Below are 17,912 nucleotides of genomic sequence, written 5' to 3' on the forward strand. Positions count from 1 at the left end.
TATTCCTGTTTATACCCTCTTATTGGTCACCAGTGATTACTGGTAAACAAAAACTTGCAACCAATTCTGAGGGACTGGGGATTTGTAAATGGTAAAATTATAATGAATGTATTATTTTGTTATAGGTTTTATTTAAAGGGATCGTTCACTCAAGAATGAAAATATACTCGTTATTTACTCGCCCTTAGGTGGTTCCCGAGTTTTTTCTTTCTTTCTATGGAACATATTTTTTAGAACGCTGAAACCTGTAACCATTGACATCCACAGTTGGAAAAACAAATACTATGAATGTCTATGGTTACAGGTTTCTTCATTCACAGAAAATATCCCCTAGTTTAACAGAGGAAATGAACTCATAAAGGTTTGAAACGAGTAAAGGATGAGTAAATGATGACAGAATTTTCATTAGGATTGTTGTAAGTGCTCATAAAACATTTGTAAGAAATCTTTTTATTATAGTTTTCATATATTGTTTGCATTTCAATAATGACAATAACATTTCAGTTTCACTAGTGTAACGATGGTTTCTTCCTGGAGATTAACACTAGGTTTATTCAGTCTAGCCCATGGTAAACTATTAACAGTATTTTCGTTAACTAACATTATAGAAATCTAGAAGAGTAGCTATTTTTGAGCAGCAACAACAAACTAATATCGCTTTAAAAGAAGTCACTCAACAGCACACAGTTCAAACGGTTTCCATTACAACCAACAGAGAACAGTGACAGCACTAGCCTACTGTTATTTCACACTTTTACTCAAATATACATATTTACAAATGTTCTATCAAACAGTCTTAAGATGTTTAAACTCATAAACAGAATAGATAGATTAAGTTTGTATAGATTTTGCCAATAGTTTTTAATATTTACATAAAATCAGAAGAGTTAGCAGCAACAACGACAAACAAATCACGCTAAAAGATGTCACCATGTTTCGTTATGAACCAGAAAATAGAAACAAAACTACTGTTGTTTTTTCATTTATTTTTAATCAAATAATGTTCTATAAGACTTTTAAACTGTTAAGTTTTTCCAAATGGTTCCAAATAGTTTACAATATTTACAGAAAATCAGAAGAGTTAGCAGCAACAACGACATCGTGTCAAACGATGTCACCATGTTTCGTAACGAACCTAAAAATAGAGACAAAATTACTGTTGTTTTTTTTATTTTTGCTCAAACAATGTTGTATTAAACAAACATAAGACTTCTAAACAGTTAAGTTTGTCTAAATTTCGCCAAATAGTTTACAATATTTACAGAAAATCAGACGAGTTAGCAGCAACGACATTGTGTCAATATGTCACCATGGTTCGTTACAAACTAGAAAATAGAGACAAAATTACTGTTGTTTTTTCATTTTTGCTAAAAAAATTTCTATTAAACAAACTTAAGACTTTTAAACAGTTAAGTTTGTCTAATAGTTTTTGATATTTACAGAAAATCAGAAAAGTTAGCAGCAACAAATGACATAAATCGCGCCAAATAAAGATGTCACCAACAGTTTAAGCAGTTTTTGTTACTCACAGCGAATAGTGATAAAATACAGTTGTTGTTTTACTCAAACAGTCAAATTTAAGAAGTTTAAGCTTTCAAGTTATGTTTCTCTAAATTTCAATGATAGTTTTCGATATTTACAGAAAATCTGAAGAGTTAGAAGAAAGGACGACATAAAGTTGCGCCAAAAGAGGTGACCACCATAACACAGTTAATGCAGTTTCAGTTATGAACCATCAGCTCAACAGCGACAATATTACTGTTGATGTTGTTGTTTTTCTTTATTTTTACTCAAATAAACAAACTTAAAACTTTGAAACGTTTCAAACAGTTAAGTTTGTCCAGATTTCGCCAATAGTTTTCGACATTTACAGAGAATCTGGAGAGTTAGAAGCAACGACGACATAAAATCGCGCCCAAAAGAGGTGACCACAACAGCTCAAGCTGAATCCATCGACACAATTACTGTTGTTTTTAATTTTTACTCCAACAAATGTTCTATCAAACAAACTTGAGACGTTTAAACTTTTAAAACAGGCAAGTTCTAGATTTCACCAATTTATAGGCTACGTCTATACGCGCGCGAGTTTGAGCGACGCGTCAACAGCCACCCACGGGAGAAATGTAAAGGTTAAAAGTTGTGCTACTTGTTAAAATAGGCTGCCCGGTTGCCTGTGTGCGACTTATCCTCCGCTTAAGTGCCGGTTTACTGAGTTTTAGTAACACCGTTATGGTGTGAAGCGGCGGCGGGAGGAGGAGGAGCTCCTACAAAGGCTGCGGTTCAGGCTGCTGAAGGCGGTCAGTCGGAGATGGAGACGCACCTGAGGACGAGCTCCGTGTGTCTGTGTCTGCAGGTAGCTACATCCCATAACACTGCGATATACTACTTTATACTATATCTCCAAATTGAGGTAAAGTTGGTTTTATATTTGCACATTCATTCAGTGACAACTTGTGACACGTTCCCTGTGTTTACCATGGTGGCTTGAAACCATATGTAAGATTTAAAAACAAGCAACGCACTATTTATTGGATTGCAAACAATGTTGTAGCCTACTTTGATAGTCATTTTTGACTTTTCTGAAATTATAATATTAAGGAGAAAGTCCGAATGTGCGAATATAAAACCAACTTTACCTCAGTCATCTCCACTTTGCTCTTTCTGCGACATCTCTTAGCGCTTTCCTCCCTAATGTTTAAAGCCTCTTCACACTGTTTTCCTCTCATCTATTAAAGCTCTTTCTTCATATTCAGACTGTCATGTGTGTACAATATCTGTATAGCACAGTTAATCAAATATATAACCCTCTGAATGACACCTACACTCCAGTTTAACGCGCTCAGACTGCATCTTGTTTAACATAGTTTGATCTGTTTTCTTTCTGTTTTTCTTTCTTTTTGTTTTGTTTGCTTCCCATTAGTCGGTTTTTAGCACAAAAGATAAATAAATTAGCAGAATTATCAATTTAGAGACGTCTGTAAAATTATTTATGAAATTATGTATTTAATTAGCCTATGTTCGTGTGTGTGATGTTGTTCTATAACAAACACCGAACATTATAATGTTGTCGTTCCAGTAATTATTTTAGCGATATATTGATTAAATATAGACACATATATGTGAGGAATATACAGATTATAATAATAAAACACTTAATTAATATAATACACTAAAACAATACTTTTTTGCTGATCATCTCACATATACAGGAGTAGAAATACTGAGCTTTAGTACTGCATTTTCTGTTGTGTTTTGATTTGTTGAACTTGTCAAGCTAATTTCATAATGACAGATAATTATATTGAGTACAAACTGTATCAGAAATGCTTGCTTGTTTGCATTGAGACTTTAAAATGCTTATTCAGGCTTTAAATATATGAATTAGGTTTTACTTTGAGCATTATCAAACTCTTTTTTCCCCCCTTATTCATATTAGTATATAAATTGTAACGCATTTTATTTTCTCACACAAGGTAGCTAAATTAAATCTAGAGATACCACATCATTTAACACAAGCACAATATCAGCGTTTGATATCAAATCCTGTGTAACACAAGACGAGACCTTAATAAGCATTCCAAAGGGATTGTACGCAAATCATATGGATTAGGTTCGTGGATGAATGACCTTTAATTCCATGTTTTTCAATTAAATTACTGTATGTTCTTGAATCCCAGAGACATCAATCATCTGCTGCGTATCAGCGTGAGCGAGTTTTAAAAGCACATGCAGATATAGTCCAGTCTATAGTATTTTTATTTTTACACGTTTTGTTTTTTGTTATTTGCTTGTGCACTTTTGATCAATTTATTGAACTGCTTGTCAGAGAAATACGAATATTTATTACAGTCACAGAGAAACACAGATGCATGTTGAAATATTCTGACAGTGTTCAGATGGTCTATATAATTTAATAGTGTAAATCTGTTTGATTTATGCTAACGGACTGAATTAATTTAGCCTTTTCACTTATGTGTCGTACGTAGGGTTTTGTTTGTGAAGGCTTGCACTGAGACATGAGTGAGTCCTGTGATGATCAATAGGTATTGTGTGATGTTTTAGTATTAATTATGGAAACGCGAGCCGTTGAACAGAGCAGGGCGGGGTTTCGTAATAACTCCAGCAGCTTCAAAGCAAATGTCCACCAATAAAAATACCAGAATTTTAATTTGTATTGAAATCAGGGCTGCGCAATGTATAAAAAATGTGATAATAGTATATGCATGCTTTCAAATATATCACAATGTATCAACATATATAGAAAAAATATCGTTGTCACAATATGCAATATTTCAATATATGAAATAATTCGAAATTTATTATTGTGATAATGATATATGCAATATTTGAATATATCGAAATGTAAGAAAATTATCATTAATCACTATAATGATGCATGCAATATTTGAATATTTCAAAATTATCAATATTGTGATAATGGCACATGCGATATTTATATATATCTCAATTCATCGAAATATCGAAAAATGATCATCACGATAATAGTATGTACAATAATTGAATATATGAAATATATCTAAATTATCATTATTGTGCTAATGGTATATGCGATATTTGAATATGTCCAGACATTACCGTTATTGTGCTAATGTTATATGCAATATTTGAATATGTCAAGAAATGTATCGAAATATATTGAAAAGTTATCGTTATCGCGATATTGGTACAAATAAATACTTGAATATACTGAAATTATTGGTATTGTGAAAATGGTAGGTGCAATATTACAATATACCGTAATGTTATCACAATAATCGTACATGCAATATTCGAATATATTGAAACGTATCAAAATATACCGAAAAATCTTTCTTATCACAAAAATGGTACATGTAATATTTGAATTTATCGAAACATATTGTAATTATTGTTATTGTGATAATGGTATATGCAATATTGAAATATGTCAAGAAATGTATCGTAATATATTGAAAAGTTATCGTTATCGCGATAATAGTACAATCAATATTTGAGTGTTTTGAAATTATTGTTATTATTAAAATGATATGTGCAATATTACAATATACCGAAATGCATTGAACTATACAGAAAAATTACTGTTATCACAATAATCGTACATGCAATATTCAATTATATTGAAATGTATCGAAATATACTGAAAAAATTATTCTTTTCACTATAATGGTACATGCAATGTTTGAATATATCGAAATGTATTGTAATTATTGTTAGTGCGATAATGGTATATGTGATATTACAATATGACGAGAAATGTATGAAAATATATTAGAAAATGATTTTATCATGATTATAGTGCATTTAATATTTGAATATATCCAAATGATCGCTGTTGTGATAATGGTTTTTGCAATATTAAAATATATCGAAATGTATCGAAATATATCGAAAAACTATCATTATTACTATAATGGTATGCAATATTTGAATATGTCAAAGTATATCAAAATTATCATTATTGTGATAATAGTATATGCAATATCAAAATATGTCAAGAAATGTATAAAAATATATATAAAAATTAGCTTTATCGTGATAGTAATATATGCAATATTTGAATATATCGAAATTATTGTTATTGTGATAATGGTATATGCAATATTTAAAAAAATATCTAAATGTATCAAAATATATAAAAACTTACCGTTATCGTGATAATTGTATATGCAATATTTATATCACAGAGAGATGCAATAAATTCCTTCTTCTCCTTTTTTTTTTTGTGATGCACCGAAATTTAAATTCTGGTCCAAAATCAAACTTAATTATTTGTAATAATTATTTTTTGTTAAAGATATATATTTAATACGACTTTATAAATTTATTTAACTCAATAACTTACATTACACTGATTTTAAAATACACAAGCCAATAAAATAACCACATTTAACTGACAGCGAACGAGTCGCAAACGTTTTTATGTTACTTTAACTTGATTTAATATGCTAATCAAGTTTCTATACAAAGCTTATCGTAATATTATTAGTCAGTTTGACTGATTCAAGTTGAGATGGCAAAAAAAATTTCATTTAAATTAAAAAAAATTATGGTTGGAAGATTTTTTTTAAAATGTAAGGTAATGTTAGATCATAAGAAATATCGCAATAATCAACAACAACATCGGATATTTTCCCAGTATCTTGCAGCAATAATTGAAATACATGTCTGCTCCTTAGCATGCTTCTCTTTTCTTTCTCTCTCTCTCTGTGTGTGTGTGTTTAATTCGCTTGTGTTTGGCGAATTAGTGACACACAGGCAGCTGTTGAAAGTGTCCGCTTGTCATGCGTGTGGTTTTGTTAGGGCTCTGTTCTGATTCTCTGCTTATAAAACGTGATACAGGAGCGCGAGTGACTGTGAAATGCTATCTGCATTCCCTGCATTCTTCCAGGCTTGATCAACACACAGACTCACACCACCAAAAACACACACACACACACACACACACACACACACACACACACACACACACACACACACACACACATACACACACACAGCTCCTTTTCTGCTACTGATGCCCACTTTGTGGACCCATACATTGTCTAGAAATTGCTCTCCATTATTTTAAAGGATAATTTTTGTTCTTATTAATTATTTGTTCAGTGTTTTTAATGTTTCATGAGAAGTATATGATTTCAACCAATTCACTTATATTTAGAAATGTATTCATTTATAAATATTTCAGTTCATTGTGAGCGGCATCTAATTTAATAAACACACATTTATTAAAATGAAAAAATCTTCATGAATGATGTTACTGTCTAAATATACGCTTTATAGTGTTTACATGTTAAAAATTAATATTTTGTCAAACAAAATAGAAAAATAATAAACACGAGCAGTTTAGTTTGGAATAGGGTTTTGTTTGATTGTTGCAATTGCAGGAAATTATTCATAAATTAATGTTGTTTTTTAATAAGTAAATATCATATCAAAGTGTATCAGCAAGAGAACATTTGTATTTGAATATAAAATGAAAAATAATAATAACAAATAATAAATGATCAGCACAATAAATCGTTTGAGCATCGATATCGCAATTTGTATCCGCAATAGCCACATCGCAGGTTTGATTATTTATTAAAGATCAAAGGAAAAAAAATGATGTTATTAAATATTGTTTTTATAATTATTTATACAACAATGACCAAGTTATTTTATGTTTGATTGTTAAACTTTTGTATTTGAATTCTGTTAGGCCAGATAACCATAACACACTCTTTTTTTAACCTTTACTTGTCCTCTGTCTATTTAATTATTATTATTATTATTATTATTATTATTATTATTTGTCCTATTTACATGCTTAACTATTTTATTTTATTCCGATGTAATGCATTAAAAAAGACTTGATCACCTTAGTCGATCTAAATTAATGACATCTTTCCAAAATAGAGCTATTCAAGCCATCTGGTGAAATTGTATTCATATCGCAAGATTTTTCCAATATCATACAGCTCTTGTGTGCGAATATATATATATATATATATATATATATATATATATATATATATATATATATATATATATATATATATATATATATAGTACAGTTGAAGTCAGAATTATTCACCCCTCTTTGATTTGTATTTCTTTTTGAAATATTTCCTAAATGATGTTGAACAGATTCAGCAAATTTTCACAGTATTTCTGATAATATTTTTTATTCCGGAGAAAGTCTGATTTGTTTTATTTTGGCTAGAATAAAAGCAGTTTTTAATTTTTTAAAAGCCATTTTAGGGTCAATATTATCAGCCCCTTTAAGCTATATATTTTTTAAAATTGTTACCAGAACAAACCACTGTTGTACAATAACTTGCCTAATTACCCTAACTTTACCCTAGTTAACCTAGTTAAGCCTTTAAATGTCTCTTTAAGCTGAAAACTAGTGTCTTGAAGAATATCTAGTCTAATATTATTTACTGCCATCATGACAAAGAGAAAATAAATCAGTTATTAGATTATTAAAACTATTATGATTAGAAATGTGCTGAAGAAATCTTCTCTTCATTAAACAGACATTGGGGAAAAAAGTAAACAGGGGGGCAAATAATTCTGCACATGTATTATGTCAAAACAAACTTTTATTTTGGCTGCAAATTAATCTTTGCACTTATGTTGCCTTGTCAAAATCAAGACCATTTTTTCTTAAAATAAGATACAGAATTTGGGGTAAGTAAAGTAATCTTACTTTAAACCAAAAACAGGATTATTTTGCTTGTTTTGAGGACAGCCTAAATACATTTTGACTGATTATTTCTGAACACAAAACATTATTATTAATATTTTATTTGCGTCTATAAAATGCTTCTTGATTTAAGGATATTTAGATATTTGGACTAAAAACAGATATAACACATGTTGTTAAACGTTTTACATTTTTCTAAAATGACAGATTAACACATTATGTATGTATTGTGAACATGTATTTATTAACTTAAATATTATGCAGGAAAAATTGTTAATTAAAGCCGTATATAATGATAAAACACATGTTGTTAAACTTGTTTTATTAACAGGATTTTCTGCATAGTATTCAACACAGTAAGTACATACATTTTAATTAAATAAAAAAAAATTACATTTTAAAAAAGTGTAATTCTTCAATCTAAATCAAAAGAAATTTCTGATAGTACAAGTTTCCCCCTTTTAGTGAAATGTAAAATGCATTGTGCTTTATATATTTGCTCCAGTGTGTCTTAAAGCCCGTCCGCTCAGCATGTGTGTGTGTGTGTATGCAATCATCTGTGAGTATTTCAGCACATCTGCTCCTCCTCCTGCTCACTCCCCCTCCCCCTCCCCAGCGGAGCTCCACCCACCGATGTATCCAAGCCCCACCCCCTGGCAGCCAGCAGCCAACAGCAGCTGTTCCATATTCATCAAGCTCTTGAGTCTTAAAGAGGCCGACACTGAGCATGCAAACACTCATTTCTGCCTCTCCAGCGCTCTCATCATAGCGGCTCTCTCTCCCTCTGTGTGCCCTCCCCCCGCGCACACACACACTCACACACACACATGCGTACCTGAGCCGCGGTGGGCTGCGCTGCTGCTGCTGCTGCTGCTGCTGGAGGGGCTTTGCGCCGCAACTTTTCAGAAGGTGCCGGCTCGTGTTTTTGGGGGGAGTGTCCGGCGAGTGTTTCCTCTTTCCTTCTTCTCTTCCTCCTGGAATGCTAAAACTGGGCTGATGGACATTTCCGAACTTTGCATCCCTGATCCTCTCAGCTATCATAACCAGTAGGTGCATCTTTCCTCTTGCGTGCGCTAACACCGCTTCATCTCTCTCTGAACTTTTCCGCTGCTGCATTCTCTGTTGCATGCTCGCTTTGAGATTAGTTTAGATTAGTTTGCTCTCGGATGCTCTTCTTTATGAGCAAGTGTTGAGGACAGGAGGCGGCAGGACGGGTGTGTGTTTATGTAGTGGACTGAATGAATGTGTAGTGTGTGTGTGGTGTCCCAGCGGAGGGCTCCAGGTGTCCGTCTGACACTCACAGCGCTCGGGACACTTGCAACTTACTGATGCTTCTTGTAAGGACGCGTTTAACATTTGCACTCTCTTTCTCTTTGAGTTCTTGTTTACAAATTGTGGTGACTAATAATAATAATAATAAAAATAATAATAATAATAATATATATGTATAAATTCCTGATCTAATTCATAGAAAACTAGTGTCGGCAGAATTAAAATGCACACTTAGTTTGGGTTTAAATGATGTTTTACAAATTTATGAATAAAATAATAATGAAAATTATGATGAAATTATAAATTTAATTACATTATTTGTTTATTTGTACGCTGAGAACTCTAAATTTCAGTGTATTTTGATTATTAATATTATCGTGAAATGTAAACATACAGAAAAAGCCTTATATTCTAATTGCAAAACGGTAACTTAAACGGCTAATACACAAAATATGCTTTGATTATCAAAAAATAATAATAAAAATTTAAAAAATAATTAATAAAAAATAAACAACATTAAAAATTTAAACATGCGTTTGCTCTGTGTATGGATTTATTTATTGTTTGCATTCACTCATAGTAATGTCCCACCAGCAGCTCTGACTCTCCACGGGCCGAATGCAGACGGCGTGTGTGTGTGTGTGAGTGTGTGTGTTTTGGGTAAATTAAAGTAGATTACACTCTGCACACTTTAGTCATCTTAAACACACATATTTTAAGCTGCTTTGTAGTTTTACACTAAGACGGATTAGAAAGGTTCAATACAGCTCAGCTGCTCTGGCGCGTTTCCTCCAGCACCTCATCTACACGCTCCCACTCTCAAATCTCTGTTCATATTTAAAATGCATGTATTTATAATAAAGCATTTCTTTAAATGAGTCTTCTTAGGCTCAAAGCTGAAGTGAGATTGTAATTATTGACCCTCGATGGTTTAATATTAGGAGTTTTAATATTTTCCTAAAATAATTCCTCAATCTGCCGGCTGTCCTTCGTGTTTAGTTGTGATGTGCTGTATTTGTCAGTGTTGCTTGAATCTGTTCAATTCAATTATTATTATATAATAATCATTTAATGATGATTTGATTTAGTAAATATTTATAGGGTTCCCAGTGTTGTGTTGCAGCTGGAAGGGCATCCGCTGTGAAAAACATATGCTGCATAAGTTGGCAGTTCATTCCACTGTGGCGACCACAGATTAATAAAGGGACTAAGCCGAAAAGAAAATGAGTGAATGAAAATATTTATAGGTACACTGCAAAATAAATGCCCTTCTTAATCATTTTAATTTAGATTTTGCAAGATTTTGTCTTGTTTCTAGTCCAAATATCTAAAAAATCTTAAATCAAAAAGATTTTTCTGCACTAGTAAAAAAAAACATTGTTTTATTTTCTTAAATAATGAGTGAAAATGAAGTGAGTTTTCCCTTAAATCAAGCCAAATAGTCTGCAGAATAATTATAAAGCAGAGTGGTCTTGTTTTTGGTTTGAAATTACATTATTTAGCTAACCCTATTGACTAGAAACAAGACAAACACTAAAAAATGCAGTGTATATAGTAATTAGAAAGAAACATACCCATATTTGCATATTGTATTTATGATGTGTGTATTTGAAATGAACCTCATTGTGCATCTATATGCATTGTGTTTAATATATATAAAGAGCAAATGAAGAGTTCAGATGCAAAAATCTCTGAGTGCCGTCTGAAATTTAAATCGGAAATGAACATTTTTCTCAGCCTCCTTTGTTAATGTTGAGATATTTCACGTTAAAGATCAGGAAAAGGACTTACTCTTTGCCCTGAAAGTGCCTTTTTACAGAACATACACACACAAGAGCCTGATAAAAATGCTCATTTTAGAGGAAAACGTCAGATGGCATTTAGAGGTTTTTGCATGTACGCTGAAAAAAAAATTATTCAAAGATGATTGCTTGCATTTACTCAATAGTTTTTTTATGTTAAGTGGTTGTAAACAATTTATTTGGGTTGAATTTAAACAAACAAATTAAGTTGAACATTATTACATTTAATTTGTTTGTTTAAATTCAGCACAAATAAATTGTTTGCAACAGTTCTGCATCACTGTTTTTTCAGTGAAACTCTTTAAATCTTCCACACATTTGATTGGCAAATGACAGCATTTTCTCTGTGTGCAATCTGTATGTTCATTTATTAATTAGTTATTTATTTAAAAAAATCTACTTTAATTATTTAGTATCTCCTGCAATAGTTCAGTGAATGCTGTTCAGTCAGATGAGGTGTGTTTCAGCCTTTTTAAAGTGTGCATGAATGGCGCTGTCTGTACAGTGTGTGTGTGTGTGTGTGTGTGTGTGTGTGTGTGTGTGATTACGGCTGCTGTACATTTTCTATCGGGGCTGATGGTATTGCAGTGTGTGTGAGTGTGTTTGACCTCAGATGCACCTCCGCTCTGGATTCACCAGGAAATGTTTATTAGCTTACACAGTGTTCATATATAAGTGCACCCCTCACAAATCTATTGTTTAAGTCATATGTTTATTAGGAAGCTCTACAATATTATATGTGTGCATATGCATTAGATTGATCAGTGCTGAAGCCAAATCTGGAGCTCATCTAACAGAATAACTTAAAATAACGGTCCAAAAACTAATTCAGTCAAATGAATATGTTCTAGAACAAAATTAAATACAAATTTAAAAGAAGGAAAAATCAAATGAAGCAAAAAAATGAATTTATATTAAATTTTGAAAGTTTTTGCAATATTTTGCTTGAATTTAATTGTTTTATCTTGCAATTCTCAATATGTTTGATGACTAAATTATTATATTATTAAATAAATCTGTTTAATAAATGTGTTTTGTTCAAATTCACTGAAATACATTGCCTATATTCACTGAGAAATGGAGGAAAATATTCATTTTGTACTTAATTATGCTGAGCACTGTGTGTGTATGTATATATATATATTTATATATATATATATATATATATATATATATATATATATATATATATATATATATATATATATATATATATAYATATTTATTTATTTATATATATATATTTTATATATATATACATATATATATTTTTTTATTTATATATTTATTTATATATTTATTTATATATTTATATATATATATATATATATATATATATATATATATATATATATATATATATATATATATATATATATATATATATATATATATATACATTATTTATATATATATATATATATATATATATATATATATATATATATATATATATTTATATATATATGTATATATATATATTTATATATATATGTATATATATATATTTATATATATATATATATATATATATATATATATATATATATATATATATATATATATATATATATGTATATATATATATATGTATGTATATATATATATATATATATATATGTATATATATATATATATATGTATGTGTGTGTGTGTGTGTGTGTGTGTGTGTGTGTGGTCAGATTGAATCTGCTGCTAGTGTGTTTCCCAGCAAGTTTCTCCATTGAGAAAAGTGGAGCTGCATTCGGTCACTTTGACGTCTGCTGGGATATTTAATATGACCCGGAGCAAAGACTGACTAGACGCGTTCTCGGCCTGGTTTCAGCGCAGAGCGGATTAGGTTTGCATGCAGAAAACCTCAATAAGACAAATTCAATTCAAGCATTGTTGGACTTCATTACCGAGTTGGCAAATCGAGCACATAAAGAGCGTATCTCTAGCATTTCCGACCCCCCCCCCCCCCCCCCTGCCTCCATTGGTTTTTATCGCATTAGGTCAGGAAGAAAAAACAAAAAAGAGCAGAGCGATGGGAATTGCATTAGTGCATCTTAAGTTAAAAGCCCGGCGCTCTTTGAGCAAGTGTTTCAGTGCTGTTGGGTTAATCAGATTTTTGCTGTCTGTGTGGAGATGCTATCGCGGGTAACCAAAGCGGCCGGCTCTGACACTATCCAGATGGGATCAGCTTACAGTAATTTGGTTTCAGAAAACATTACTCACACAGATCCATGGCTGTGGTCAGCCCACATATTCATGAGCTCTGGAGAGGGTTTCGATTGTCCGCGCGGCCAGCTGACCTTTGGCCAGAATGAGCATTTCGCTTTTTCAACAAACGCACCGTTTAACGTTCTCCTCGCCTCAGAAGTTCTTTCTGTTGGGTGTTTATTGTGGACACACGCTCTATATTTGTCATCTGCACGCTTATAATCCTGATTCACACTCCAACACCTCTAACCAGCTGTGCTTTTTTCCTTTCGCTCGCTCAGATGATCAATCTCCTCAGTGTTTCAGGAGGAAATGAAAGGTTCTGTAGTGTTGTCGATGGTTCCGTCTTATTTACTTCACTAATGATTCTGAATTAAAATGTTTGCTTGATGTAAAAATAAGCGCTAAAAGGAGCTTCGAGGAGTCATGCAGGATTGTTTCTTACGCAAGCAATAAAATGAATGCAAAACTAGCAAGATTAAGAGATTAAAAGGGTGTCTTACTCCACAAAAAACAAGATAATATTTTATGAAATAATACTGTTTTAGCACAATAAAGAACTTTTCTGTGCATTGGGAAAGATTAATGATTAGTTTACAATGATTTATTTTGTTTAACAGAGATTTTATTTAGTGTTCACTATTATATTTTCATTCTGAAGAAAGTTTTGTTGTTGTTGTTGTTGTTGTTTGGCTGGTATAAAAGCAATTCTTTATTTATTCATTCATTCATTTTCTTGTCAACTTAGTCCCTTTATTAATCTGGGGTTGCCACAGCGGAATGAACCGCCAACTCATCCAGCAAGTTTTTACGCAGCGGATGCCCTTCCAGCCGCAACCCATCTCTGGGAAAAATTCTTTATTTAATTAATATATAATGTTTTTTTTTACTTCAGACAATAATAAAATTAATTAGGATTAAGGTTATTTGTTTATTTTTTTTAAAAGGGTGTTTTTGTAGTGATCCCTATTTTTTTACTCCAAAAAAAACAACAACAAAAAACAACAACAAATTTTAAATTTATATAAATTTATATATTTTATAAATAAATAAATAAATAAATAAATATATATATATATATATATATATATGTATATATATATATATATATATATATATATATATATATATATATATATATACATATATATATATACATATATATATATATATATATATATATATATATATATACATATATACATATATATATATATATATATATATATATATACATATATATATATATATATATATACACACACACATGTTTAAATATATTTTTTATAAAAATATAGTTTAAAATTAATAATTTTATTTTCTGTTGTTGAACAGAGAATTTGTTTAAAAAAAAAAAAAAAATTTTTTTTTGTTGTTGTTTGGTTAGTATAAAAGCAGTTCTTTATTTAATTAATATATCATTTTAGATTTTTTTTTAGTTAAAAAGCCATGCACATTTTTCCTCAGACAATAATAAAATGAATGCAAAAACTATCAGGATTAAGGTTATTTAGGTTTTTTAAAATGGGTGTTTTTGTAGTGATGCCAATTATTTACTCCACAAAAAACAACAACAAACAAAAACAACAACAGATTACAACAGCAGAACTCTTTTAGCACAATGAAGAACTTTTCTGTACTTTGGGAAAGGCCCGGGTGCAGCTGAAGGCAAGATGATTCTTTTAAAATGAATATTTTATTTTCTGTTGTTTGACAGAGAATTTGTTTAACAGTGTTTACTATTATATTTTTATTCAAGATAATTTTTTGTTGTTGTATGGCTGGTATAAATGCAGTCCGTTATTTAATAAATGTGTGATGTTTGAGTTTTGTTTTGGGCGAAGCAGTGGCGCAGTACGTAGTGCTGTCGCCTCACAGCAAGAAGGTTGCTGGTTCGAGCCTCGGCTCAGTTGGGGTTTTTGTGTGGAGTTTGCATGTTCTCCCTGTGTTCGCGTGGGTTTCCTCCGGGTGCTCCGGTTTCCCCCACAGTCCAAACACATGCGGTACAGGTGAATTGGGTAGGCTAAATTGTTGATAGTGTATGAGTGTGTGTGTGTGAATGTGTGTGTGGGATGGGTTGCAGCTGAAAGGGCATCCGCTGCGTAAAAACTTGCTGGATAAGTTGGCGGTTCATTCCGCTGTGGCGACCCCGAATTAATAAAGGTACTTAGCCGACAAGAAAATGAATGAATGAATGAAAGAAGTTTTGTTTTGTAAAATTTTGTGTCCTTTGAGGAGCCACACAAGATATCTCCATAAAAACAGTAGAATTAATGCAAAAACTAGCAGGGTTTAGATTTTTTTTTGTTGTAGTGATGGCTTAGAAGAACTATATTTGGTTTCTTGAATAAACTTTCAGTAATTTGTTTTTAAAAAAACAGATAATCAAAAATAATAATAATAACTTTTTGTGCAGACCCATGTACACACTGAAAGAAATGATTTATTGGATTGACTGCAAACAATTAATGTGGGCTGAATTTAAAGAATTTAAGTTGAACATTACTACATTTAATTTGTTTGTTTAAATTTAGCCAATAAAAAATGTTTGCAGTTTAACTTAAAAAATTGTAAATCCTACGAATATTTTCTTAACAAAAAAAGAACAAATAATATAAAAAACAAATATTTTTAAAATTTTATAAAAACAAAACATTTTTTTTTTTTCAAATATTTCCCAAGTGATGTGGATATATAGATACAGATTATTCTAGATAACATCTTATTAATTTTTATTCTGGCTCGTATAAATATAAAAATTAATAAATAAATAAATGAAGGTCAAAATTATTGGCCCCCTTAAGAATTTTTCGGTTGGCTACAGAAAAACTCCACTTGCCTATAGTTAACCTAATTAACCTAGTTAAGCCTTTAAATGTCATTTTAAGCTGAATACTAGAATCTTATAAAATAACTAGTCAAATATCATGTACTGCCATCATGACAAAGACAAACAAAACCTCCATGGAAACAGCATGTTTATATATTAAAAAGGAAGTAAAGATGCACATAACTGATCCTTCAACTGGGGTCACTGAAAACACGGTATCTTCAGTTTTTACACTTATCAAAAATAACAGTGTTTTGCTGAACAGTTCTGGAAAGAAGCCTCTGTAAACAATTTAAATACTCACAATAGCGCTGTTTACTTGACTGTATGTCAATAAAAACACACAAAAGTGACGTGTGCGGTTTGTTCAAACCACTTATTGAAAATCTGAAGCTGAAACAACACAACTATTGAGTTTTTAAAAACGATTGTTCTATGTTCAATCCACTTAAACTTGTACAAAATAACAAGTTAACTTAATTCCCTCATGGGTAGCTCAGTGGTTAGCACTGTTGCCACACAGAAGGTCACTGGTTTGAGTCCTAGTTGGTGTTTTTGTGTGGAGTTTGCATGTTCTCCCTGTGTTGGCCTGGGATTCCTCCGGGGGCTCCGGTTTCCCCCACAGTCAAACACATGCGCTATAGAGGAACTGATCAACTAAATTGGCTGTAGTGTATGAGTGTGTATGTGTTAATGAAGGTCTATGGGTGTTTCCCAGTTCAGGGTTGCAGCTGGAAGGGCATCCGCCTGTGTAAAACATGCTGGAATAGTTGCCGGTTCATTTCATTGTGGCGACCTCTGACAAATAAGAGACTAAACTGAAGGAAAATGAACGAATTACAGACTCGAAGTTCATTGAAAACAACAACAACAACAAACAAACATATTCCAAAATACAAAATACAGCAGCAGCAGTGTCTCCGCAGCTCTGATTGATAGCCTGTACTACTGACCTCTATGTCTGATAAACCCACATTGGACGCATTTATTCGGGAGATAAACCTATGCATAAGACTCCGTGATGGTGCTTTAAAAGTGAGCACTCCCGCACTTACACACATTTCACTTGCACTGGGCCATCGAGGTCTCCCTAATACAATCCTCAAAGCAGATTTTGCACTTTGAAGATGCACAGCTTACATCTCTAAGTTGTTGACATACTGTAGCGTGTTTAATTTGTGGTGATTTTGAAAATTGCTCATTGGTTTCATGCTTGAGCAGCTGTTGTGTTTTTGTTTTGTTTAAAATGCATTGATCTATGGATGTCTATAACAGCAGTTCTGTGGTGCTGAGTTTCAGCAGATTGTTTCTGAATGATAATTCAGATGACTTTCATTTATTTATGTCATGAAGGTTTTGTGTTTGTTGTATATTGTGGCCAGTTTTCATACTCAAGCTGTGAGGGAACATGTTTAAGGGTTAAATACAAACTTTTATGACGCTGAAGCAACTTTTAGTTTTTGATTTTTTGTTTGTGAATATACAGTTGAGGTCAGAATTATTAGCCCCCCTGAATTATTCGCCCCCCTTTTCCCAATTTCTGTTTAACAGAGAGCAGATTTCTTATACACATTTCTAATCATAATACTTTTAATAACTCACTGAGAAAAGTGTTGCA

At 31.6% G+C, this 17,912-nt stretch overlaps 1 protein-coding gene across 6 annotated transcripts in view; it reads left to right on the plus strand.

Moving 5' to 3' along the window:
• The first annotated feature begins 2,296 nt into the window (after positions 1-2,296).
• Positions 2,297-17,912, plus strand: part of esrrb (estrogen-related receptor beta) — a 115,453-nt gene continuing 99,837 nt past the window's right edge. For 3 of the 6 annotated variants that reach the window (XR_012392679.1, XM_073927170.1, XM_073927168.1), the window contains exon 1: positions 2,297-2,353. Coding sequence is in view for 2 of the 6 variants with exons in the window: in XM_073927169.1 (XP_073783270.1) it covers positions 9,185-9,234 (50 nt within the window). In the remaining 4 variants the exon portion in view is untranslated. Of the gene's footprint in view, positions 2,354-8,923; positions 9,235-17,912 lie in introns of those variants that run through there. The other 3 variants (XR_012392678.1, XM_073927169.1, XM_073927167.1) reach the window with 1 other exon arrangement.

Source organism: Danio rerio, chromosome 17 (assembly GCF_049306965.1).
Source record: "Danio rerio strain Tuebingen ecotype United States chromosome 17, GRCz12tu, whole genome shotgun sequence".
Classification (NCBI taxonomy): domain Eukaryota; kingdom Metazoa; phylum Chordata; class Actinopteri; order Cypriniformes; family Danionidae; genus Danio; species Danio rerio.